This window comes from Electrophorus electricus, chromosome 10, assembly GCF_041902795.1.
Source record: "Electrophorus electricus isolate QZ-2024a chromosome 10, ASM4190279v1, whole genome shotgun sequence".
In the NCBI taxonomy this organism is placed as follows: Eukaryota; Metazoa; Chordata; class Actinopteri; order Gymnotiformes; family Gymnotidae; genus Electrophorus; species Electrophorus electricus.
This window is the reverse complement of record NC_137506.1, coordinates 25,741,462-25,767,636: the sequence shown is the minus strand read 5'-3', so window position 1 is coordinate 25,767,636 and position 26,175 is coordinate 25,741,462. Positions and strand designations below refer to the sequence as shown.

At 40.8% G+C, this 26,175-nt stretch overlaps 2 protein-coding genes across 4 annotated transcripts in view; one reads left to right on the top strand and one right to left on the bottom strand.

Moving 5' to 3' along the window:
• Window positions 1-10,792, bottom strand: part of LOC145659419 (uncharacterized) — a 48,684-nt gene extending 37,892 nt beyond the window's left edge. For 2 of the 3 annotated variants that reach the window (XR_014125631.1, XM_081721976.1), the window contains exon 1: window positions 10,479-10,792. The gene's annotated coding sequence lies outside the window, so the exon portion shown is untranslated. The remainder of the gene's footprint in view (window positions 1-10,478) is intronic. The other variant, XR_014125630.1, reaches the window with a different exon arrangement.
• mdga2a (MAM domain containing glycosylphosphatidylinositol anchor 2a) overlaps window positions 1-26,175 on the top strand; it is a 132,204-nt gene that overhangs the window by 55,758 nt on the left and 50,271 nt on the right. The window contains exons 4-8 of the mRNA XM_027000393.3: window positions 4,147-4,343; window positions 5,671-5,803; window positions 7,134-7,403; window positions 18,887-19,216; window positions 21,162-21,455. Coding sequence (XP_026856194.2) covers window positions 4,147-4,343; window positions 5,671-5,803; window positions 7,134-7,403; window positions 18,887-19,216; window positions 21,162-21,455 — 1,224 coding nt within the window. The remainder of the gene's footprint in view (window positions 1-4,146; window positions 4,344-5,670; window positions 5,804-7,133; window positions 7,404-18,886; window positions 19,217-21,161; window positions 21,456-26,175) is intronic.

The window sequence follows — 26,175 nt, the reverse complement described above, 5'->3', positions numbered from 1 at the left end:
GCAAATGGATAACTGAACAAATTGTGATGTCACCTCTGATTTCACAGTGTCATTAAGGCTTTCCCTATAGATAGTCTTTAGAACATTGTTGCTCCAACCACTATCAGCTGCCAAAATGTGAAAGGTCATAGAATGGTCAGAGGCTGGGGTCTTGCATAGTTTAAGATGCAATAGTTGTTCTCCCACATCTCTGCCAGACGGCAAATACTCAAAAACTGCCCTGACATTTTTCTTGAACACAGTGTAGGACTAAGAACAAATAGACAGCTGATTCCGAACTGCGTTGGCCCATTGCAACATTCATTGACAGGTAAAGAAATGGTAAAATCGGTTTTGAGTTGTTGCAGCATGGTACCGAAGGAAATATAATGAACATTGGAGCAAAAGCACTATACATTTCCCTGGAGAACCATCATACTTCCCTGGGAGAGCTATACATTGAGAACATGTCACAATGGTTGGAACAATGGCAGGGGACACAAGCGCTTGAGGCTGGGTTGGGGTGCATAACTGAACAAGCACCTCGCTGTCTGCCTGAGCAAGGCATTGTAACCGCACCTTTTCTGATCTTAGGTGGGACTCTTGGGCAGACACAGCTGAAGAAGTTGTAAACGTGCTGGATCTGGTGATGGCAAAGTCAGGTTTAAGAAAACAGGCAGAGGTACCAGAAATCAGAGTCAGCAGTAAAGGCCGAGATCATGAGCAGGGTATCAGGTGAGGCCAATTAACAGGATCAAAAACTCTGAGTAAAAAAAAAAAGGAATACAATATAGAGGTAACAATGGCTCGAAAACAGTCACTGCAGGAATGGCAAGTCTATAGTGAAACACTGAGTTAAATAGGCAGCAGGTAATGATTCTAAACAGTCTACAGGTCTGCTAGTGAATTGCTGTGGAAACTGATCAGTATTCTGAGGACGGAGACCTCTGGAAGCGAGAGCCCAAGTGACTGAGTGAAGGCAGACCTGACAATACCCATTCCCTCACAAGCAGCTCCAGAAACTGGCCAAAAACACTCTGAGAAAAGGCAGAGTAAAAAAAAAAAACAGGGAATACAGTAGAGGTAATAATGGCTTGAAAATGCTCACTGCAGAAGTGCAAGACTTCGCAGTGCACTATAGCCTAAAACCGGATTAAATAAGCAGCATGTAATGAGTCTAAACAGTCTACAGGTATGCATAGTGGGTTGTCATGGAGATCGATCAGTATTTCGAGGAAAGAGACCTCTGGTGGTGAGAGTTAGTATTAAGTTCAGGAGACTGAGTAGAGACAAACCTGACAGTAAATTCCTCACTTTGCTAATCATCCACTGTATTTGGTTAGGAAACACCATTATTATCCTTTGAGATAAAATAATTTCAGTGTATAAGTTTAAGTAGCCTAGTACTGAACCAGCATATTCCATTTAGGTGCATTTAGGTGGTTTCCTCAAACTACTTTTTTCCTTTTCTGATGGCTGGTTCTGTTCTGCAAATTCCGTGGTCTGTATGATGGGAAATATAGTATGATTGTCCTAGATGTGCAGAGGGAGTAGCTTTAAATGTCCCTAGGATGTTTGTATACCCTTTGTTCAGGTCAGTTTTTCCTCTCATTGGGAAATTCACATTTTTATGAAATATGGTCATAATCAATTTAAGATATGCATGGTTAGAACACCCCCCCCCCCCCCACCCCCCCTCAATGATCATGCTATCCAGGTTCACAGCCAGCTGGTTGTTAATTCTGTCATGTACCTTTTCCAATGCTATCTTAGTATTAGCTTTTTGGGAAATATAGACTACCATGATTATTGTTGCTGTCAGTCTGCACCTTACCATTAAGAATTACAGATCTGGGCAGCAGTGCTTGTCGGCCATATCTGTGGTGTTTATATAGACAGGCCTCCTCCTCTGCTCTTCCCAGAATCCCTGGCTCAGTATCAGTGTCTCGAACAATGTGGTTCAGCCAGGTCTCTGTGATGATCATGACACAGTGATGAGTCATTTTCATTCTGATCTCATCCATCTTTTTGGTGAGAGACTTGGAAATGGCAAGGAATAGGCTCGGAAGTGCTGGTCACTATGGATTAGCTTTTAGCTTAGCCCGTAGCTCAGCCCACTTCTGTTTGCTTTCCTTCTGCTGCCTCCATTACTCTGCTGGTGGGATCACAATTCCATTGGGCTCTAGTATGATTAGCATCTCAGATTGGAAAAAAATATTCTGGAATGTGAAAGCTGTGGTGATCGCTGATAAAAGTAACTTGTCAGTCACATTTGTACAGTGCTACTGCTTTACTGATAAGAGATCAAATAAGAGGTAAAAAAGTTAAGAAGAAATGAGATAGTCAAGATGCTGCATCTGCACGTGCTGCGATCTTGAAAGAAATGTAACATAACTGAAGTGAACTGTTTTATTTTAAAAGACCATAATTCTAAGTAAAATGACTAAAATTCTTGAAAACAATTACAAAAAATATTATACATTATAAAAAATATTGTAATTTAAATCTTATATTACACATCTGTACAATTGAAGAAAATACAATGAATACTTATTTTTTTAACAAATCTCAGCACTCAAATGTCCTTAAGTGTGCTCTTAAGTGTGCATAGATTCTGTTCTTACCTAAGAACAAATCCTAAATAAGAAATTATTGGCGAATGTCAGAATCTTTGTGAAAATTGTGTAAGTGGATTTTAACAAGAAATTTCTGCTTAAGAAATTTATACAGTTATTTATACAGCTAATTTTGTTCTTATATTTTTTCTTTATCAGCACTCAATAAATGACTTTGAAACTCATTTGATCACACTACCTATCATTTCTTTGCTTTCTTGCATCAGTCTGCATTCACACAGTGGCATCATTATGTAAAATATGGAACAGTCCATTACAACTGTCATAGGTGATCCTGCAATAAGTTTACTAAACCTATTTGCTACAGTAGCAGATATAAATTTCTAATATATATAAATATTATTTTCATAATTGTTATTTAGCATCAACACATGAATCTCATTTGTATTCATGGGGGTCTTTGGTGTCTGGGGGCCTTTGGCATTCCCTAGCCTGTAAATAGAAGTCAACAGATGGCATAAAAACAACTTGGATCACATTCTTTAGGTGCAGTCCAATTTCCTTAGTACTTCCCTGCAAAGTGGAATACACAATGATTTAAACCATTTTAAGAAAGACTCCAAATCATAGGGACTGAAAACATTCAGTTTGAAGTGAACTGGAGTAGTGTATAATGGTTTATCACTATGCAGGAAGTTGACACGAAAGTTTTCCTATCAATCATTGTATGTCATCAAGATCTTCTGGCAAGTTGAGCTTGCTGGCTGAGCAACAAATAAAAGTATATTTTAGGGTTTACTTTTGCATGCGAGTGCTATTAATATTTCATACGTTTTTGCAGAAAACTGTCAATAATGTCTTATTGCCGAGGTGTCAAAAGAAACAAAACGTGAAATACATAGTGTCTTCTGTGTGTTGACATTTCAGGGCAATCCACTGCAGTTCTGTTGACCCACATCCTATGATTAGTATGTAGGAAGCACAACAGTACTGCTTCGGGACCCTGTTGAATGAAATGCAGCTTTAGTTTGCAAATTTTTGTTTTTGCTTTATGAGCACAGCAGACAATAGACAATGAACTCTTTCAATGTATGTACATTGCACAAACAGATTGTCATAGACAGTGCTGTGCTTACATGCAAGATAAGTACTATTTATTTTTATGTTATGAATGTGTAGATTTTTAAAACAGTGAATTTAATGGCAGCTAAAATATTGGCAGAAGAAATGAAACAGCAAAATAGTGAATTTCTGAAATGAAGGCTAATCAAGTGCTTAGAAATGCTGACAAAGGCCCACTTCTGTCAAGGGTTCCTTGGTTCCAGACCAGCAAGTATATGGGGCCAGAACAACACAGAGTTTGCCAGCTGAGAACCATTGCATTTGTGGTGGAAAATCATTCATTTGTTTGAGATTTTACTGACACCAGGGGGAAAGTACTAAGTGTGGATAGCACATTTCATTTAGTAGTTCTTCTGTTTATGCAGTATGTCCACATAACCGATATCATATATCATTAGTTATGCATATTCAATTTTCAATGGACAAACATCATTTCTCTACAAATTGTAATGCATCAATTTCCCATCAGATCTGGATGACCCTGTGGTGACAGTACACCAGAGTGTAGGAGAAGCTAAGGAGCAGTTCTATTATGAGAGGACGGTTTTCCTACGGTGTGCTGCAAATTCCAACCCACCAGTTCGGTACAGCTGGAGACGTGGACGAGAGTTTCTGTCCCAAGGTTCTGACAAGGGAGTGGAGATCTATGAGCCTTTCTTCACGCAGGTGAGCTTTAAATATCTTAGACATATGCCTGTTCTTTTTCACTGTGTGGAAGTCTCACTTCACCACTGCATCAAACTGAATGCTTGATACTATATATTAAGCACATATGCACACTCATGCTCATACATACACCCATGTATGCATGAACACACACACACCCACCCATTCTCATGAGATGTCATGCTAAAAATTGCACCTACTTGCAAGGGATTCTCTTTGTGAATCCTTTTGCTTTCACTTCAGTGTCATAAACACTATCAAGAATAAAGAGCACTTTGATATTGGGAGTTTTATCTTGTCTAGTGGAGAAGACATCAGCTGTGGCAGCTTCATAAAGGCTTATTTAAAAATGTGCCCCGCCACGATAGATACAGCACTGAGACTGACCAATTGAGTGGCATTTCAAAACCAAGAATGTATTTTGTGTCAGTAATTAGTCATAGGGGAAATGGCTTTTTTGGATTCTATGTTCCCCAAGGATATATGTATACAAGCCACTCTTTATACTTTTGACCAACAATCTGTCATATCAGACCCAGCCTCTACTGTGTAAATTTAAACATGAAAAGGTTTTAGTGAAGTCAAAAAAGCAATTTGTTCAAAAGTGAAACAGCTACCTTTGAATAGACTATGCAGCTCTACCTTTCGTGAGCAGTTGAACCATTTGCAAATTCATTACACTAGTACTAAGATTCCAATCCAAAGCGACATGCTATTATGGTAATTCAGTTAAACTTAGGATTCTCAGAGAGGAAGGGAAATGTCCTTTCATGCATCTTAGAGTGTGCCCTTAGCTGAAGCACAGCCAAAGAAAGCCATTTGAATCTTGTGCAGGATGAGTTGAGGTTAATGGTGTACATTGAAGACTAGCTATAACACATAACTCCTCCATAAAAGGCCAGTGGCCAGCGAGAAAAAGAAAGAACAACTGACTTAATAGCAAATGACTCAGCTTATGTTTCCATAGTACTGTTTAAGGATGATTAAGGTCAGTCTGAGCAAAGTGTGGGTGAACTTCTTGTTTTTTAAGGCATCTCAAACATATGTTTTTTTCCTGAATGTACCGAGCAGTATTTAGAAGTAGATCAATATACATCTAAGAAAGTGATTAATTCAGTCTTCAGACTTATACTGTCATTAATGAAGGCCACACTTAATGTGAATTTGGACCGTTAGCAGTAATGTTTTTTTATAAGAACTACATCAGTATGGAGGGCACATTCAGTTCAGGGCCATCAAAAAGTACTACTCGATTATGCATGAACCTGTAATGTTGGATTAAATGAATTTTCTGAAGGATTATACATACATCCTATGTGTGCTGCAGGGGGAGACAAAGATCCTCAAGCTAAAAAACCTTCGACCTCAGGACTACGCTAACTACACCTGCACTGCCTCGGTCCGTAGTGTCTGCGGCATCCCAGACAAAAGTGTACTCTTCCAGCTTACCAACAAAACAGGTATATTTTATCCCTAACAAACAGCAGAACAGAAAGATCACAAGGCCTTGACTGATCCAGGTTTTCAATCCTGTCTCTGTCTCTTAGTACTCTTTTGCTGTGAAATTCGAGATGATTGTCGAAACTCATGGGTGACCTGCTTTGTACACACCAGATATTTGTGACATTTTCCAATAACAAATAGACTGTGAGCAGAAAAGGTGTTGGAGAGCCTGGTAAGTGTATTAAACTCAATGGCATGCCAGAGCTTTTCTCTTCCCCTGCCTGTTGATGGCTGGACAAGGCTCCTTTGGGCTGCTGTTTTCATCACTGCCTCCACAGTTAATTCAGTCCCTAGAAGAACCATATTCTTAAGTAAATACCCCTGTGGATCCCCGACCTCCTTATCAGTCCCATTGGGCTTCACTTTCTCTCATGGCGATGACGTGACCTTTACGGAATCCATTAGAGCCTGATCAGAGCAGGCTGTCTCTCCCCTCCAGCTGTCTTCCTGTTTCTCTCTCTCTTTCTCTCTCTCTCTCTCTCTCTCTCTCTCTCTCTCTCTCTCTCTCTCTCTCTCTCTCTGTCTCTCCCTAGCTTTCTCTCTGTCTCCCTCCCACTCTTTGCCTCTCCTTCTCAGTTTCTCTCTTTCTGTCTTTTTCTCTCTCACTGTGTCTCTGTTTTCTCTATTCTCTCTCTCCGCAGCACTCTGGCCACATGTAGGGCCTTATGATGATGACAGAGGCAGAATCGAGTTGCTTGACTGATTGCTTTGCCAACCTCAAGGCACTTACCTCACAGCATGCAAGAACTCATATGGCAGAAGCATTTAGGGAAAGGCTCAATTGTATGTGCCACATTCCAAAAGCTTAGACGTATCACTTATTGTATTGTAGCTACAGTGAAACACTAAAGGCTGTCCCGCATGGCTGTTCCTACACCTATATGGGAGCATGAACAGTGTGATCTTGCAAGGCTTTGTTAGGAGATATTTGTTAGGGTATAAGATGCTGTGGAAAACAATACCAAGTGATGTTGAAGTCTGCTGAAAGGAAGATGTATATAGAGGATGTGTCCATGGTCTGTGTTGCACCGTTGATGAGATGGAAAAAGGGTACCTCACTTGCTTAACTAGTTGGAAAGTGGGTTTTCCACCAACCATTAAACCAGTTGATAAAACATCAGGTACTATTTAATTGATATGTTGGACTTTTCACAAGTCCAAGCTTATTTCAACGATAATGATCCCAGTGCACAGATTTTCTTAGACTGCAGTGTTAGCACATATTTTTTTTGAATGATCCCTTTGAGCCCAATTTTTGTAACATTTTGTCCTTGTCCCCTCCCCCAGCATCTCCCACCATTAAGCTGCTTGTAGAAGACCCCATCGTGGCCAACCCAGGGCAGACGGTGACTCTAGTCTGCATTACCACAGGAGGGGAGCCCAGCCCTGTCCTGACATGGGTCCGCAATGCTGAGGAACTCCCCAACAAAAGCGTTGTGAATGGTGGCACACTGACCATCCCTGCCATCAGCACTGAGGAAGCTGGTGTATACAGCTGTGTGGCCAGCAACAATGTGGGCAATCCCGCCAAGAAGTCCACTAACATCATCGTCAGAGGTCTGTACCACTACTTTTAGCCTGCACTGTTAAAATGTGTTCAGCAGATCATGTAGAATAGATGGATCAATGATCCACAGGGCCTTGAATGGGAGTCATTCTCATGTTTTCAGGTGGAGAATGCCCTTTTCACATAGTGCGTCTCTTTTTGTCAGAGCACTTTGAATTAGAATTGATTGGCAGGTGCCAGGGCAAAGAAGATGAATGCATTTTGCATGCATAGAAATGCAAATAATGACACTGTTTTAAGTAGCCAGTTTCTGTTTTTATAATGTCTGCTTTTATAATGTGCACAAAATGAAATGTAAAAATGCAGTATATTGCTGTTGTATGGGAAAACATTAATTCAGAATCATCCATTTATGCGCTTGTGTGTACATTCATAATATCTACCACTGATTGGCAGCCTTCCCTAGGGTCATAAGATAATAACCTTTTGTTAAGTAGATTTTCACTGATTATAGCTGATTTATCTTACAATTTAGCTTAATTCAACCACTGATGGATTTCAGATTTCTAGTGCAAAAAGTCAGTATGGTTGTTCAGAAATAATCAGTCTAATGTACATTATTCATGTTCATCAGTGCAGCATACATTCTGCATGTAAGAACTTTTTAATGCTTACACTTTCCTTGATATATATATTGCATGTATTGCAAAATGTGTCAGTAGAATACCAAGAACGTTGGCCTGGTCCACTGTATTAAAGGATATAACACAGACTTGTCTTAATAACAGTGCAGTTGACTACTGAGTTATACAAGCCCTTTACAGCAATTGGTATATCAGTATTTCTTTAATCACCCACCCCTAACATACACAGAAACCTCTAATCCAAATGCAGGAGAAAGGAGATTTTAAGTGTGTATTTTTGAGTGGAAGTACTGGCTACCACAGCTGTTGTAGCTTAGTTCATAGTTAGCCCCACCCAAGACATCCTTAGTGTGCAGAGAAAGCTGCTTGCACATCTCTACGACAATCCTTTTCTAGCTGCTGATTCTGCTGAGAAGCAATGGTAAGTGGAGTTTGGCTGCATTTGCATGGGACTGGATCAAGGGATGAGGTCAAATAGTTTGCCAAGGAGGAGGATGAGGAGGAAGAGGGGATGAGGAGAAGCAGAGACTCAGTTGAGAGCTGTCTCAGAGCAAGACAGAGACAGAAAAATGGTAGGTGTCACTCCCAAACAATCTTAAGTACTCTTGACACAAAGTAGCCAGGCAACAGAGCATCATCCATGTCCCAACTGGCCTTTCTGGGAGATAGGATTTATTCTGATTAGCTTTCCTGAGAACCGAAATGTAAAAAAATAATAATAATAATTCAGAGAGGGTAAGAGGAAAGTGCTCAAAATGTCAGTAAAAAAGATCCATTTAATTCTCATTGTGAAGGTTTCATGCATAAACATTTCTTAGGTCCCCTACAATGATAAAAAAAAAAATGATGTTTTATATTTCATGATCTTTTCTGAATGAATTTTATGCTCTTGGCAAGATTCTTTGTACACTGACATGTTCACTTTCATGGCAAACTCTGCTTAACATTTTTGTTATGAAAGAACAAAAGCACATTGCTTATTCACTTTCTTAGCAATTTAACATTGTATATGTTTAACTGATCTACAAAATCTGAGGACCTTGGTAAGTACCAGAAAGGTGAATCTTATGAAAACAAATCACTCCTTCAGGAACAGAATATTTGAATGGAATATCAAATATGTCAGAATGGAAATCTGTTTTCCTTTAATGCTGTGCAGTTTTTCTTATGTCATGGACAAACCTCAATTTTATAATACAATAATTCTTTGATGCTTCAGCCAAATTGCCGCTTATAGTGATAGAAGGATAATGTTTGTATTCATTCTTTTTGGTGTTCAAGTCTTCTAGTAAAATCTTGAAGTTGTGCCCTTTTTTGTTGTTTCTAGTACTACTTTTTCTTTTTTTAGATAACAGTTGTATGTGTTAAAATGTCAAAGACCCTTTTTAACCCTGTAAGGGTTAAACCCTGTAAGGCAGTTATCAATGTTTATAGCCACATTGACAGATTCACAAATGCTTTTTGCACCTATCCCCTCACTAGGGTTTTGGCTGTAATGGAATTTGCTAGGACTTCATTCCATCTGCCTCCTCTGTTTCACAGGTTAATCCATATTATTAACATAGTGAACATGGTCATTAGAATTGTGATGTTTTGTTGATTGCTCCATCTCTACTGCTGTTTTTGCCAAGCCCTAAATTTTTCACATCTTGAAAAGTTTTTAATCCTAGATCATGACAATCACACATTGCACAGACAGTAACGGTGATACATTAACTGAAGTTTGTGAGATTGGGGGTGCATAAAATAAGATGTTCTGGTTAATGGTGGGAAGGTTGCACACCACACAGCTTTTCTGCTACACAGATGTTGAAATCTCATTTGCTGGGCAAAATAAGCAAGGGCTTGGGTACAAAACGATATTACCAGGAAGACCGTGAATTCTGGTAATCCAGGATTGTGAACACTGGTAATCAAGGAGGACTGTGAACTCTGGTAATATCACTGTATCCTGCTGGCCACCTGCACTTAGCTCAGCTAAGAGCAGCTATGGTGTTCATTTCAAAATGTTCTGTCCTTGCGAGACAGAGGAAGGAAGGAACATGGGTGGGCAAATCAGGTGACACCACAGATCTGATTCTTCTTCACTTCTGCCTTACAAAGGAGAGAGATGGTCCTTTGACCCTACATATAACAGGGTTGGGTGGGAACCTATGAGTTTGTAGGGATCACTATAATAGCTCTGGGGGTCTTGAATAATTTGCCACCGAATAGACGAAAAGCCTTAGTTAGGAAATACAGCAACTGGCGGCCTAGTGTTCTAGTACTGCATTAACAGCATTAACAAAAATGATATAGTACAAACCATAGCCAGTAAACACACAAAAACAATGTACATTTTATGTGCTGCCTATTAGTCCACTGAGCTGGAACTGCAGCATTAATCCTTAAAAAACACCAATGAGAATTGATCTGGAGAGTGTTGCATTCTTTATGATGAAATAACTTTGATATAATTCATGAAAACATTTTTTTTCTTACCTTCAAACCCTGTTCATTTTAACTTCAAACCCTGGCATTTTTGGATGTCCTCAGATAAGGGAAGACAGTGCAGGTAAGTTGCGGGTTGAGGCAGGGGAGATGTGAGGTAGCAAGAGCTGATGTGTGTGCCTCTACTGGTACCAGCGGTGGGAATGGCAGTCCCAGGTGACCCTGACTAAGGCTTTCCTCACACCATCCACTATCAGTAAAGCAGGAGATGCACTCACCATGCAAGGCATCACTCCAACTTGAGCCATGTCAGCACAGAGCCTCCTCAGCACATCACGGCACATGCTGAAGTGGCTGCTACTCAGACTGTGGTGAGATAACCCTGACACGCATGCTCTCTTAGTTATTTATAAGCTGAAGAGGGCAATGAAGGCAGAGGCAGGGATTGCTGAGCCTGCACACTGCCATGGAAACTCACCTTTTTATTTATTTGCGGAGGAGATATCATCTCCCGTTTGGGGTGCTTTCCACTAGGCAATCAAAACAGGCAAGCTGAGATGCGCCAAACGCCCCCCCCCCCCAACCCCCATGCCCCACATCTCCCCTCATCATCCAGCTAACTTTTTTCTTGTTCAAGCAGAAATTTGTTCTATAGACAAGAACTTTATGATGGCTAGCTATGCTATCTACTTGTCTCAGCAGAAATGGCTTTCCAGTATTGCTGGTATTGTCTGCCTTGGACCCTAATTGATACAAGAAAATCTTTGTCATCAGATCACAAAAAGTGTTTTTAGCCATTGTCTGAATTGGCCTGTAGGTGCATCGATGTTTTTGAAAAAAATCTGACAAAATCTTATTTTTTTTTGATAAAAGACATTTTATGAACGCCACTGAGGTGTCCAGTTGTCCTGTGATGACAGACAGAGTTATCTCACAGAAACGTGCAGAAAGGCACTGTTGTGATGCTTATCATTACATAAGAAAGGGGATTACAGGAATACGTTAGAACAACACAGTTTATACCCTAGGGGCTTTTGATTGCTTCATATGAATTATCTGTGCATTTTACTTCGTTTCAAATGTATTATAAAAATGTGTTTAAAAGAAACATCAAAACAGTAATGGGTCCAAATATAATGCAGCAAGGATAAATCCCAATACAGTTTAAAACCTTCACAGAAACCTGTAGTCACAGAAATAGTCTGGTAGACTATAGTCAGTCTACCAAAAATACACTCTTATGTGTATTATTGTTCTATAGATGTAATTAAATAATTCACATTTATGTATGGATGTACACAGATTTCTGGAAAATCCTAGGATTTCAGTGAATGACACTGTCAGTAAATTTGTACCCAACACCACCCACATACCCTAGTGAGTTAAGTTAAAGTTATTTCACTATATTACCAAATATAATACAACACATATAAGGCAAGAGTGTGGTTTCAGTGCTGATAATATAATATAATATAATATAATATAATATAATATAATATAATATAATATAATATAATATAATATATAACATGATAATACTTAACATAAACATACATTGCAGCTAGGGATTCTCAGTCACTGTTCTTTAAATAACAGCTCATTAAAAGTTGAGGCACAAATTTAGGCTACCAAATTATGTGCTGAAATTTTAAGAGACTTAACTGCAGCATAGAGATTAAGAAATCATTATCGGATGGTCCATGTGCAGCAACCTGACTCCATATATTTTCAGATGAGATTACAGTGTGTCACTGTAGTTGCTTGTCTGCAAAACCTCTTGATAATGACAGAGTTGTGTGCAAAGGGATGGGATTTTTACATAATAAAACCTCTCAAGTTTTATGGGGTTATCCAAAGAGTGCGCAGCTATCCCAGCTCAATTACAGAATTGATTAGCTTGCAAATTTGCCAGCATGAAAAAAGCTTGCCCCATCAACCACACAGGCAACCACCCAGCAAAGTAACAGCTGTTTATTATTTTAGATCTGTCACAATTTCTTTCAGGATCAGAATAGCTGTATTTGCCACTTACTTGTATGTGTACTTGTATTAATGATCGAAACAGTGGATACTGAATAAATGTGTTGTAGCATAATTGTCAGCTAGTTTTCTGGTTATTTTAGTAAGGAGTCATAATCATGTTAGAGAATATTAGTGGCTGCATAGAGTGTACCAAGAAGTGTGGAAAAAAGACTGGTTGATCTAGGGTACTTGTTTGACAGTGCTGAGGCACTGAGAAAAAGGTTGTTTGAAACTTTCATGGTTCTGTCATTGTAGATATGTTTCTGTACCTTGGACATTTTCAGGACTCCAGTGGATGGGTGTTAAGTCTTGGCCATTGGCTTTCTCAGCAAGAGACATTCCATATTCCCTTTAATATTTTGTGCTGATATCAGCACATTGTATTTGATTAGGTCCACAGGGGAGGCATAGTGAGTAAAGTGGAGTATTTGGACAGAAGGATTACTAACAGTCCATTTTTGACTAAACAGGAAGTGGAGCAGGGAAGAAAGAATTCAGCCATGTCCAAAGTGAGGCAGTATGACAGGTAGGCACTGCAGATTCTGTGTTACCTGTTTCTGAGGAAATTGTAGTTCAGTGTTTAGATGAAATGGTATGCCTTCATTCATGTCATCTGCCTAGTAGTACTTCATGGAGCCAAAATAGACAAACATACTCTAGATGTTTCATGCCAAAATGACAGCTGTATTGTCATTCAGGGAGGCCATTTATACCATTTTAGAACAGGTACAATAACAGAGGATTTGAAGCAGTTAGGAGCATCGCAATACATGGTTGACATGTTTTAGTGTCAGGGAGGCTAGATCAGTCATTTTATTATTCTGTTAGTTTAGCCTGAGGGTGTTATGCTCCCTTAGGGGAGATGTTTTTTTGCCAGACTGCATAGCGAGCTACCGTAAAAGAGGGATTTGTGCTCAGTGACTGACTGACTGAGTCCTACTTCTGAAATGCGCATTTGCAAGAGGCCTCAGTGCATCTGTGCAGTAGCCACATGGCTAGGTATGTATCTAAGATAGTGGTTTACACACAAATGACCACCTTTCTGGCATCCCTGTTTCCATGGTTTCCCTGTCATGTCTGTTTTCCTTTACTTCCTTGTTCCATTCCTTGGTTTTGTTTTCTCCGCCGCTCGTCTGTTCCTTAATTCCAGTCCTTCTTTTGGTTTTCGTTTGCCTTAGTGTTTTCCCCGTGTCTCTGTTATATTAGCCTCCTGTGTTTAGTTTCCCTCATTTATTAAAGAACCTCCTGCATCTGCATTCTGCCTCTCGCCTCATCCATGCAAATAACTGACCACTAATGAGAATGCATTAGGAGGGCTTTGCTGAATTGCTACTTGTTCCATCCAAGTCAGCCCAGCCACTTTTACACAATGGTTTACTCCCAGAAGAAGACATGGATTACCTAAAAGCTCTTCTCTCTACTCTTAGGAATGGGAAACCTTTGGTTCTTCCCTCACGTATGGCAACTCCTAGTGAGTATCATGGGGGCGAATCTTCTGTTGGGACATTCATTATGCAATGCCACCTATACCTTTGGAATCCGACCTGCCCTAATCCCCCAGAGCTAGTAAAAGTACTGTTTATGAAAACATTTCTCCAGGGTAAAGCACTAGAGTGAGCAGAAATAATGCTCCAGCACAGAGCTCAGGAGGCAAGGACTGTGGAAGGATTTTTCCAGTTGCTAACAAAACGATTTGCTGCAACTTCACCCAAACAGCCTGCTGTAGTTACCACCATCACAGACAACCTTTCAGCTCCCGTCTCTGGTGTAGAGGAAACCGCCCAGCCAGTTCCCTTTTCCGGCATGAGGAAGGCCACACTGCCTTTTCCTGTTACTAGTGTGGAAGACGCCATCCAATCGCTTCATGTTCCTGTTCCCGACGTGAGAGACGCTGCGTGTCCTGATCCATAGTGGATGCCACCCATCCTATTCCTGCTCCTGGCATAGTGGATGCCACCCGTCCTGCTCCTGCTCCCAGCAGAGTGGATGCTGTTTTTGCTGTTACGAGGTCTGTTCCTTTGGCTAAGCTTCTAGACTGGTCGGACATGCCTCCACTGATCTCCCCAGCGCCCCCGGACCTGCCACTGAACGCCACTGCCAGCCAGTGACTTTTATTGCCTCTCAGTCGACTTCTCAGACTCATGTTGCTCCTATGTCTACACTTTGTGCAATTCCTGTAACTCCTCGTCCCCCTGAGGCTGATACACCAGCCCCCATTACTGCCCCGTGTCTGCTACTGTTTCCTCAGTTCCTGTTTTGCCTGCTCCTGTTCCTCATTTTGTCAATGTTCCTGTCCATACATCCATGCCTGTTTTTGTTACCAAAGTGAGTTCTGTTACCCTGCCTTGTGGCATCAGTGTTCCATTACCTGTTCCAGTACCCGTACCCATGCCTGCGGTGTATTTTGTTCCTGTGCCTGTCTCTGTTGTGCTGAAAATTCTTACCTCTGTCTTTGCTTCTGTTCCTCTCCCCATTCCCACAGCTGTGCCCAATCTCCTCTCCTCTGCTCTCCTCTCTTGTCTCTGTGCCCATCCCCTGTTCCAACCGTGTCTCCAGGCCCACTCCCTTTCCCCATCTGGCTTCTATCCCTCAATCTGTCCCAACTCCACTAGCTCTCCAGGGTTTATCCCCGAATCTCATGCATGCCCCTGGTCTTGCCACAATCCCTGTTTGTAGTCCTGCCCCTGGTCCTGTTCCTACTTCTTTGTTTACTGCATGTGTCCTCTTATCTGTTTCTGCTCCTCAACCTGTTCCTGTACCCACTTGTGTCCCTTGAGTTCCTGTGTCCAGATTGGCTTCCTCAATGTTCCCTGGTTCTGTTTCCTGTCCTCCCTAGCTCCCCCTTTTGGTCTTGTATTTTGTTTCTTGTGGTACTCCTGTTCCTACTCTCTGTCTTGCCTGACCTCCTGCCTCTGTTCCTGTTCCCCTGGTTTTTGTATCCTGCTCCACGTCTTGCCCGTTCTGCTTGTTGGTGTCTCATCATAGTCCTAGGTTTCCCTGTCATGTTCTGTTTGCACACCTCAGTGTTGCGTGCTGTAGTGGGGGGTTCTGTCACAAATGGCCACCCTCCTGGCATCCCTGTTTCCATTGTTTCCCTGTTGTGCCTGTTTTCCTTTACTTACTTGTTCCGTTCTTTGGTTTCGTCTTCTCTGCCCCTCGTCTGTTCCTTAATTCCAGTCCTTGTTTTGATTTTCTCTGTTCATATGTTCACCTGTGTCTGGTTAGTGCTTAAGTTTTAAGTCTTGGTTATTTAAGCCCTTAGTTTGGTTTCCCATGTTGTTGGTTATTTTGGTAAGTTTGGTCATGTGTGCAGTAGTTGTTGTTATCGCTGTTATTGTCCTTGTTTTTTTTGTTTGCTTAGTTTGTGCATTACTTTGCCTTAGTGTTTTCCTCGTGTCTGTTTTATTTGCTTCCCATGTTTAGTTTCTCTCGTTTATTAAAGTACCTCCTGTATCTGCATTCTGCCTCTTGCCTTGTCCCTGCAAATATGTTACAGGTTAGCAGTGAAGATAGCAATAAACACCTTTATTGTCTGTGAAGAGTGATTGTTATTCTCCCATTAATCATAAATTAGTTAAAAGTTATACAAGTACATTATATCCAAGAATGAATATTTATACTAACATTACCTAGTAGCTTTGTTAGACATCATTTTATCAGCTTTGCTGAAGACAGCAAAGCAGTAAAACACAGATGGCTACTTTTTCTTAGATGTAATCCACAGAATTCTATGCTTCCTTCAAAGATTTTTAAGCATTACCGATGTTGTGCTGCTGATGCTTGCATAAGAGAATTCTGTGCAGTGGATAGTGGTCCAGCAAAAACTAGGTTTGCCCAGTTGCAGGGGAGTCAAGGTATGAGGTGTTAGGTCCAGGTTAATGACTGCAAATAAACCATATATATGTTACTGCAATAAGAGAAAAGGCCTCTAAATGCATGTTATTTTTTTAAGTATTGCTGTGTCAATACTGTAAAATCATGTGCCATAGCACTTCTTGCATCACTGGTGATGCTGTAGGTGTAAATGAATATGAGTCACTGTTCCTCTATACAAATATCATCACTGTAACATGCGGTGGCCCGAGTGCCGTAGGGTGAAGGACAGGACGCACAGACTCCACTGACTGGGACATAATTATTAACATAGAACACTAACGGCACTCACAAGATTTACACACGAGGAACATGAAACGGTTAACGTTAGACAGATACAAGAAACAAGAGTACGTTTTACATTAACACAAAACATCCACACATTACGCCTACAATAACCAACACCCTGCACACTTTGACATGGGTTTATATACATTTAGCCGAACAAGGTGCAGGTGTGTGCAGGTGTGGTTACAAACAAAACCGCCTTCCCACTGCACATGGCGGGCCAAACCACGTGACTTCAGGGGGATCGTTCAGTGACAGAACCCCCTCTCGAGGGGCGCAGCTCCCGACTCGTCCGTCCAATGAACGCGAACCTCCGTGTGCCGTGTACACGTACACACAAAACACACAGCACGGCAGTGCCCGGCGCCCACCCAGTACCAGGCGGGCCAGGTGCCACCAGCAAGGGAGACCTCACTGAGAGAGGGAGAAAGGCAGCTTCCCTGCCTCTCTCGGGGCAGTCCGGTACGCTTCACAAAACTTTGCGCCTGTGAACACAAAAAGGCGCAAGCACAAACACACGATAGCGCCAAGACACAAACACAAGGCGCTGTGACGTTCCGCCCGCCGTCCCCGCTGGTGCCTTCACGTGTCTATGGCCTCGATGGACACACAGGGGTGCACGTCCGCCCCGGTTCCAGACATGCCACCTCCCTAAACAGTCTTCTTTCCCACCGCTCTAAGAGTGTCCCAGAGGCGGTTTGCCTCCGAGACTTTGGGCAGGCCCTTCCAGTTTCGCTGGCGAGTCCGCTGAGGGACGCAGACAACAGTTGCAGTCCTCTCCCCAATATGCTGGGATCCAGGCAGCGGTGCAGGGGGTGTCGACACACCTCCCGCTAGGAAGTCCGTTTTTCGCCGCAGAAGCATGCGTCCTGTGGCGGTTGGTTATTCTGTAACGTGCGGTGGCCCGAGTGCCGCAGGGTGAGGGGCAGGACGCACAGACTCCACTGACTGGGACATACATTTATTAACATAGAACACTAACGGCACTCACAAGATTCACACATGAGGAACATGAAACGGTTAACATTAGACAGATACAAGAAACAAGAGTACGTTTTACATTAACATGAAACATCCACACATTATGCCTACAATAACCAACACCCTGTACACTTTGACAAGAGTTTATATACATTTAGACAAACAAGGTGCAGGTGTGTGCAGGTGTGGTTACAAACAAAACTGCCCTCCCACTGCACGTGGTGGGCCAACCACATGACTCAGGGGAGGCGAGCGTTCAGTGACAATCACATTTGAGCTCTAGATGAGGAGTTTTCTTCGATTGCAGCATGTGTATGACTCTCAGCCAACTCAACAGAAGAATATCACAGTTCTCAAATTCCCTGTCCTGAGGGCTTCTTTGTTTATTTTCTCACATTATTTGTGGAGACACCGTGATTCAGGGATGTTAGTGGAATTTTGCAGCGGCAGACTGGCAGACTAAATCAGCTTTGTCTCAAAATATGACATAACACTTCAGGTGGATGTTTGTAGATGTTGTACTGTGAAGGTGTGTTGTGGAATGGTAGAAAATGTGTGCATTTTTAAATACTTTTTTTGTGTCTGTGTGTCTGTCTAAACGAATTACTAATATGTTCATTGCTATAGTTTTAGCTGTTGTTGCTGGACCTGCTCCTGCTATTTTTTTTCCGTACATACTAAGTTTTTCCATTTGTGTTTTCCACTTAAATTTACCACTAAGACAACTGAACAAACACTTTGTTCCCATTTTCCTTTTTTTTCACATATAAATTATATAGGCATAATCTTTCTTGTTGCTTTGTTGGCAAGGGTCCATTCTGCAACTCATGCTTTTCTAAAAATACGAATAATACAGATATGTAGCAGTCATCAATCCAATTTGGCTCATCACTAGTAATCCCCAAATATTTGAACAGGTCAGGTGAAATCAGTTATTAAATAGCTATTGATTATAGAAATATATGTTCTCTTCTAGGTCTAAGATACATTTCTGTCACTGAAATCTAGACTAAGGCATAATATAAAAATATACACATAAAAAACATATACAATGAAAAACATAATATCCATTTTTTGTTATTCAAAAGAAAAAGATAAATATGTATAAATAATGGAGAACTCAGTAAATAATGGGGTAAAAGGACTCCCTCTAAATCAGCTCACTGAGTAATTCTCTCTGGGCTCCTTTTCCAGTATAAGATGAAAACATCTGTGGTGAAAGCAAACACTTAATTGGAGGTGTTTAGATGATCTGATGACCTCACTGATTATTTTTCCCCTCACATTTCACTCAGCTCTGAGGAAAGGCCGCTTTTGGATAACACCTGACCCTTACCACAATGACGACAACATTCAGATAGGTCGTGAAGTGAAGATCTCCTGCCAAGTGGAAGCCACGCCAGCCGAGGAGCTGATGTTCAGCTGGTTAAAGAATGGCCGGCCACTGCGCAGCTCTGAGCGTATGGTCATCACCCAGACTGACCCTGATGTTGCCCCAGGAACCACCAACCTGGACATCATTGACCTCAAGTTCACTGATTTTGGCACCTACACGTGTGTTGCATCACTAAGGAATGGAGGCATACCTGAGATCAGCATAGATGTTAACATCTCATCCACAACTGGTGAGTCCAGGAGGTTGTGGTTGGTATGGCAAGTCACATGTTTAGTAGGTTAATCAAGCAATGAACCATGACTGTTTTGGTACTAGAGGAAATTTTAGGATAACTGGCACTGCTAGCTTGCATTCATCAGCACTCTAGCCTTATTTAGTTGAAAATATCCTTTTAAGGTTTAAAAATACTGGCCAGTAATTAACACTATGTAGTGTCAACCTTTCCCTTTTTTAATGTGATGCTATTAAATGTGACTATATCTAACACATTAATCAGAATGTGCTTATCATGAAGTTGATTACCAATCAGCAACCTTGATCTGCTTTGAAATAAATCATGATGATAGGGACTTGGTCTTTAAGAGTAAAGACCAGAGTAAACCTGCTAATGAGAACTCAGCCAAACTGACAATATGGCTGTTAATAATATTTGCTCATATTTGAAATAATCTAGTAAGTGTCTAGTACTCTTATAATCTAGTACTTACTAGCTCTGAGCTGTGAACTGTAAACTGTTCTATCTTCTTTACTACAGACCAGGAACATGAAAGCTCTGTAGATGCTCCCTAATATGAGTATATTAATACTAAATTGATATTAATTAGAAATCATCCATGCATTGCACAGTAAATGAGAAATAATTGCAGTGGATGTAGAAAAGTACAAGTTTGTCATTTTACAGCAAAACACCAATATTTATTTCTAGGCAAATGGTTATGATTATGATATTTATTATAATTTTATATTAAATTAATTTCATTGTGTGTATGTACTCTTAAATGATAAAAAGGTACAAACTATAACTTTGGTAAGACAAAGTCTACAATGCCAGGTACCTTCTGATTGCATTTGAGTAGAGTACATGAGCCAGCAGATCAGCTTAACAGCTCTTCTCTACATAAAGCACAGCCAGTGCAGTATTTCTTTTCATTCGTTCCAAAATGCTTAAAGCAAATTACAGAATAAGTAATTCACTGATTCAGAATTGCCCGGAATTCTCTTTGTGGATATTTAGGGTTTTTTTCACCATTATAGCAGGCGTTCTGTATCGACCTATAGATGGCAGATGCAAGATCCTTTTCACACAAGGCCCCCTGCAGTTAAAATACATTCTGCTGATGCTCCCATTCTTCTGTACCTCTCTTCATCTGTCTCTCGACCTCCCACTTGCTCATTGCTGTCCATCTCATCTTCACGCTGTTTTTCTCCTCTCCCTCACAAACTTTATCAGCTCTGAAAACCACCCACCTGCTTCCCACTGTGTTATTCAGCTCCATTTCTTGTACACACATGATAGCCTTCCTTATTGCACTTCAATGCCTGTCCAGTGTGGTCACTAGTCAGATCCACATTAATATAAGACCATGACAAAAGCCCTAGGGATATGGCTCACTCCAGCATGGCATTAGTCCCATAAAAGAGCCTATGAGATGGTAAAATGTTATATGAAGTTTGTATGCCTCATGTACAGATGCTGCACATTACAGTGGGCTCAGGTCTTGTGTCTAATGGTGTAGCCTTCTGCAGCACACCACCGACTATTTTAGAGGCACTGGCACTCCTTGGTCTTTGAAGCTACAAAGGAGATCAATTTTGTTGTCCTATTTTACAGTATGAATCATAAAATCAAGTTATTCATGGATGACTACCTTGATGTCTGGATATCTTGATATAATTTACCCTGTGATAATACACATATTCCTAGAACATGTAAAGGCCTAGGATCGATTTATGATTGTAAAAAATATGCTTCATATCCTATGTGTAGCTGTAGTGTTCTTCTTAATGTTATCCAGCATGAACTGCTGCAATGTCTAGAGTCCAGCCTCTATGAAAGGTAAGTATGCTAGCTGTTAGAATCACTAGCTGAGTGCCACCATACTCATAGTTTGGTTTTGTGTCTTAATTGTGCTGCATAACTAATATGTGCTGTTTGTGTCCTCACTTTCATCTAGTGCCCCCCAGCCTGACAGTGCCCCGGGGGAAGTCCCCCTTGGTGGTCCAGGAGGGTGACACGGTAGAGCTTCAGTGTCTGGTGTCAGGCAAACCAAAGCCCATCATCCTCTGGTCCCATGCTGACAAGGAGGCGCTCATGCCGGATGGAAGCATGCAGACAGAGAGCTACGATGGCACCCTTCGCATCGTCAATGTCTCGCGCGAGATGACCAGCATGTACCGCTGCCAGACCAGCCAGTACAACGGCTTCAATGTCAAGCCCAGAGAGGCCATCGTGGAGCTCATTGTGCAGTGTGAGTAACCGTGCTATTCACAGTTCATAAGGGAATGCACTTTTGCTAAACCTAATTAAGACACTCTGGCTAGAACATCCTGTGCTAAAGATCTCTATTCAACAAAACTAAACCATTAATTTTTGTGAGAGAATTGGGGTGGGGGCATTCAGGGATGTCATTTGTTAAAATTACAGACTGCCTTGGCGTGCAATGCTCATTGCCGATCTTTTTCCACTTCTTCTGATCATTAAGACTTGAGAATTCAATTAGTGCAGGTGTGGAGGTTAATGCAGTGTAATGAATTCCATAGTGTGGTTACGTGGCAGGAATGAGGTGCTTAAAATGGCTGTAAGTCAGTTACATGCAGATGTGTGCATGAGAGGGTTAAGGCAGATGTTAGCATTAATGACCAAGTCTGGATTCACCCAAGGGAAAAGAGAGACAGTTTGCTGATCACAAACATAAAAAAATATGTCATGCTTAGCAGGCACTTTCATTTTTAAACATGATATCATGGACTATCTTAATTACAGTGATGGTGTGAATATGTATGCGGGTTAAGAATCCTAGGTTGGCTTGTTATAGGTTGCAGTCTGGCTTTGATCTTATTGGCTCATTACTGCAGGGATTCAGCTCAGTGGGAGCAGCAGTCATTTTCCAAACTTCCACCAAATCTGATGTTAATGAAGTGTGACCATAATGGTGAAATCAGGTTTAAGGTTTCTATTGCATGCGCCATTAGTAGGCCTAGACACAATACACAATTACACATACAGTGCAATGAGGCAAAATGTGATGTGATTATTCTACAGAGACTGATTGAAAGCTGAGGACAAATTGTAAAAGGAATGGCTTTTTTAGTGAAACACAAAGACTTCTGCTGAGTAGTCTTATGTAATCACAATATCTTCTGACTATTTGCTAACAGTTATAAAAATTTAGTTTTAAATATTATTTTTAGACAGGCTATTTTCATGAAATGTTTTGCTGTGTAGCAAGTCACACAGATAGCACTCACCTTGAAATTGTCTGTTCAAGGTTTACGTAATGGAGGCCCTGTGCTTGGTGCTGCTTGGATAACGTCATTTTGAATAAAGCCTATTGTGTGTCACATTTTTGTGCCAAAACTCAGCTTTGCTAAAACAATCTTCTGAAAGGGTACTTGGCTCAATGGCCTCCATAAGTGTAATGCCCTCGCCACCTGAGAGTTCTAGCATCTCAGATTTTCATTATAACTTAGTGACAATGATTGGGGAAGCATAGATGTATACGAAGAAATTACCTATGCACACCATTGCTTTGTTAGCCTTCAGTGTCTTGGTCTTTATTTGAATGTAAGGGATACTGTCAGCCTGTCTTGTAACCTCCTCTATCCCCACTGCCTGAAGGCAGTGATAAGGATATTGCAGAGGCAGTGATAAGGATGTTGTAGAGGATATTTCTTTGTTAAAATTCCATGAATTTATGTAATCAGGGCCATGGCTCTGATAACTTTATAAGACTTTATGGGATCTCTTGTAGACAATAGTTTAAGCAACAAGGGGAAACTAGTATAATCACATGGGCTGCACCCAATGATTAGTCTTAATACTGTGTCTTGAACATGAGATAGTAGTATGGAAATGTAAGGCTGAGAGGAAGAACCGAGATAGTAAAAAGATCAGAGTTAAATAAAACTGAAAGGTATGTAAGGGCTGGGTTAAGGTCAACTGGGGGAGCCATATAATTAGGTTGACATAATGGAAGACGTTTGTAATTAATATAAGGAGGGTAGAACAGATCATGAAAAAACAGTAAATAGGTAGTTAAACTGCAATGAACTGCATAATGGGCAGGAACTGCATTAAACTGCAGTGAAATGCATCTTCTTCTGAGATGAGGTTAACATAAAAGAAGAAAACCCAGAACCTGTTCTCTAGTTGTTCTCTGTGTATATTTTTGTGCACAATAAACTTGACTGTTTTCTGTCACTATGGGTGTTAACATTTTTCTTGATTCTTAGACAGTTGTTTTTCCAAAACATTGCTTTTCACATGACAGTTGTCTGTACTGCACTGTAAAATAACAGAGCTTGAGAGGATGTGAAAAGGGTGCTGAGAGCCAGACAAAACACACACATGGAAATATAACTCATACATGTCACACCCATAATCATATACACTTAATCAGCATATAAGATTTACTCTCAACAGTTAAGATTGTCACTACAAAATGTAGGATTTTGATGAAGCTAAAAGGAGGGTAACTTAAATGGACATCAGTGCCCTGTGCTGAATATTTGGGTGTTTTTTTCAGTTGTAATGGTAAACTCCTTCTTAGAGGTTCAGTATTCTTGCAGTGAATGGTTCTTTGAACCTGTGGCCCTAATGTCATATGAAAGTTTACTATGAAAGTTTCAAATTCAGGAATGGTAACGCTAAATGTCTCTGACTTTCTATTTTGCATGCTTACCATCAGGCTATAAAATGGTTTGAAGAGTTGAGGACCTAAAGCTGTTTTTATGTTTCAAATGGCTGCATCCCAGACCATAAAACCACAAAAGCATGCAAAACCTTTAAGCTTTTTTTTTAGATATAATATCTTGCCAAATTTTCAGCATGCCACATGGTTGACCAGCATAAAAATCTCATGTACTCCTTTTGCTCCAATGTTCTCTCCTATTCCAGTGAGATTACTGCTAAAGGTCTTTTATATTCGTCTGAGTCACTGATTTTGTTTTATATTTATCTTTGTTTTATTCTGATACACTATAGTGGCAAACTCTCCTTGAGCTTTGCCTGTGCCCAGCCCTGCCATCAATTTGGTATGCACTGTCATTATATCATACTTAGGCAAATAAGATCATTCCAACTTTTGCTTATTGCAAATTTAATAAACACATAATTCAGTAAATGCCTTATATCAGATGTGCCTGCTGGACCATACTCCACATGCTGTACTTCTGCATTTTATTTGATCTCAATAGCTTACTGCAGTTACTATATGCCAGAGATGACCCACCAGATAGCTTAGAGTTGTTACAGGCTCTAACACACTAACACACAGCTCTTAGTGTTGCTACTGGCTCTAACACACTACCCTGCAGCTCTTATACCACTTTTCCACCAACAAAATGCTGGTGCTCATGCCTCAGCTGGTGCCGGTTCCTGCGAACAAGCAAACCTTTCAAGTATGGACCTGCATTTCCAGTGGTTTGAGAGCCTAACAATTATGCATGAGGATGTGGGTGTTCGATCATAGGGAAACAAAAGTCAGAAGACTTTGTCTAACCTACATGGCGGAACATGCTCTTCTTTTGCAAATTTTGCTTCTTTCTTTTTTCTTATGTGATTTATTACTGCTGTATTTGCTGCGGTTTTCGTGCTCTTATATGTAAATGGCAGTAAGGCAGGTAAAAAACTTGACAAGGGATGATAAGACCCTGCCCTTCAGCCATTTGCATCACATGTACATTGGTTTCAGAGCAGCAAGATTATGGAGCCAGAATGTCACCATTTTTTCTGTCCAAGAACCTGTGATTTTGCTGGGGATTATTGCAGCACCTTTTGGGATTTTGGCACAAGCACCATCACCATGGCAGAGGAAAAGTGCTATTAGTGTTGTTCTTGGCTCTACCACACTAACACACTGCACTTAGTGTTGTTCCTGGCACTACCACACTAACACGCTGCTCTTAGTGTTGTTCCTGGCACTACCACACTAACACGCTGCTCTTAGTGTTGTTCCTGGCACTACCACACTAACATGCTGCTTTTAGTCTTATTCTTGGGTCAACTACACTAACACGCAGCTGTTAGTGTTGTTCCTGGCTCTACTACACTAACACACTGCTCTTAGTGTTGTTCCTGGCTCTACTACACTAACACACTGCTCTTAGTGTTGTTCCTGGCTCTACTACACTAACACACTGCTCTTAGTGTTGTTCCTGGCTCTACCACACTAATGTGCTGCTCTTAGTGTTGTTCTTGGCTCTACCACACTAACGCAACTCCCCAGCTAATTATCAACTACTGATAAATTGAAGCAGCTATGGAGTGGTGTAGCTGATGATGCAAGTCAGTGGCATACTAGATGATGTAAGACTATGGGCCTTAAGGATTACATTCATCCATCCTTCATGTGCGTCCATTTAAATAAATCAATCACTATTACATCGCACCATTTTTTTAAATTTCATATAATCTCTTTTTAAGAGGAGGGGTTATAATATTGGCATTTAGATGCTTTTGGGTTGCATCTCTCTTATTAATGAGTATTGTTGATTTTGTAGTCTCAAAAATATGTTTTTCTGTTGTGAAAACTTGCAGCTTGTGAGGTTAACAGTTTAATTGTAATATGTCTTCAAATATTCTTTAGTAGTTTACTTTAGTTAAAAGCTTATGCAATTGTGCTTCCCCTTCAGAAACTATTACAAAGTTGCCAGATCAATGCCAGACGAGCACAAATTCCTTAGTAGAAGTGCACTTTGTCATCTCCTAAGTCATTTCTTTGACATCCCGACTAGCATTAACACTAGCATTAGTGGAATGTATGACTGTATGTGATGACTCATTCCCTAACATTTTATTTACTTATGTCATCTCCATGCCTCTTTCCCCCTTCTCGCTGCAAGCTGATGTGTGATTGCAGTCTGGGGGGACAGAAGTAATCCTTACGCTCTAGTCATCACTTACGGATGGTCCGAATGTATGCCAGTGGATAATGTCTGCTCATGACTTCAACAGCTGAGTGGTTCTTT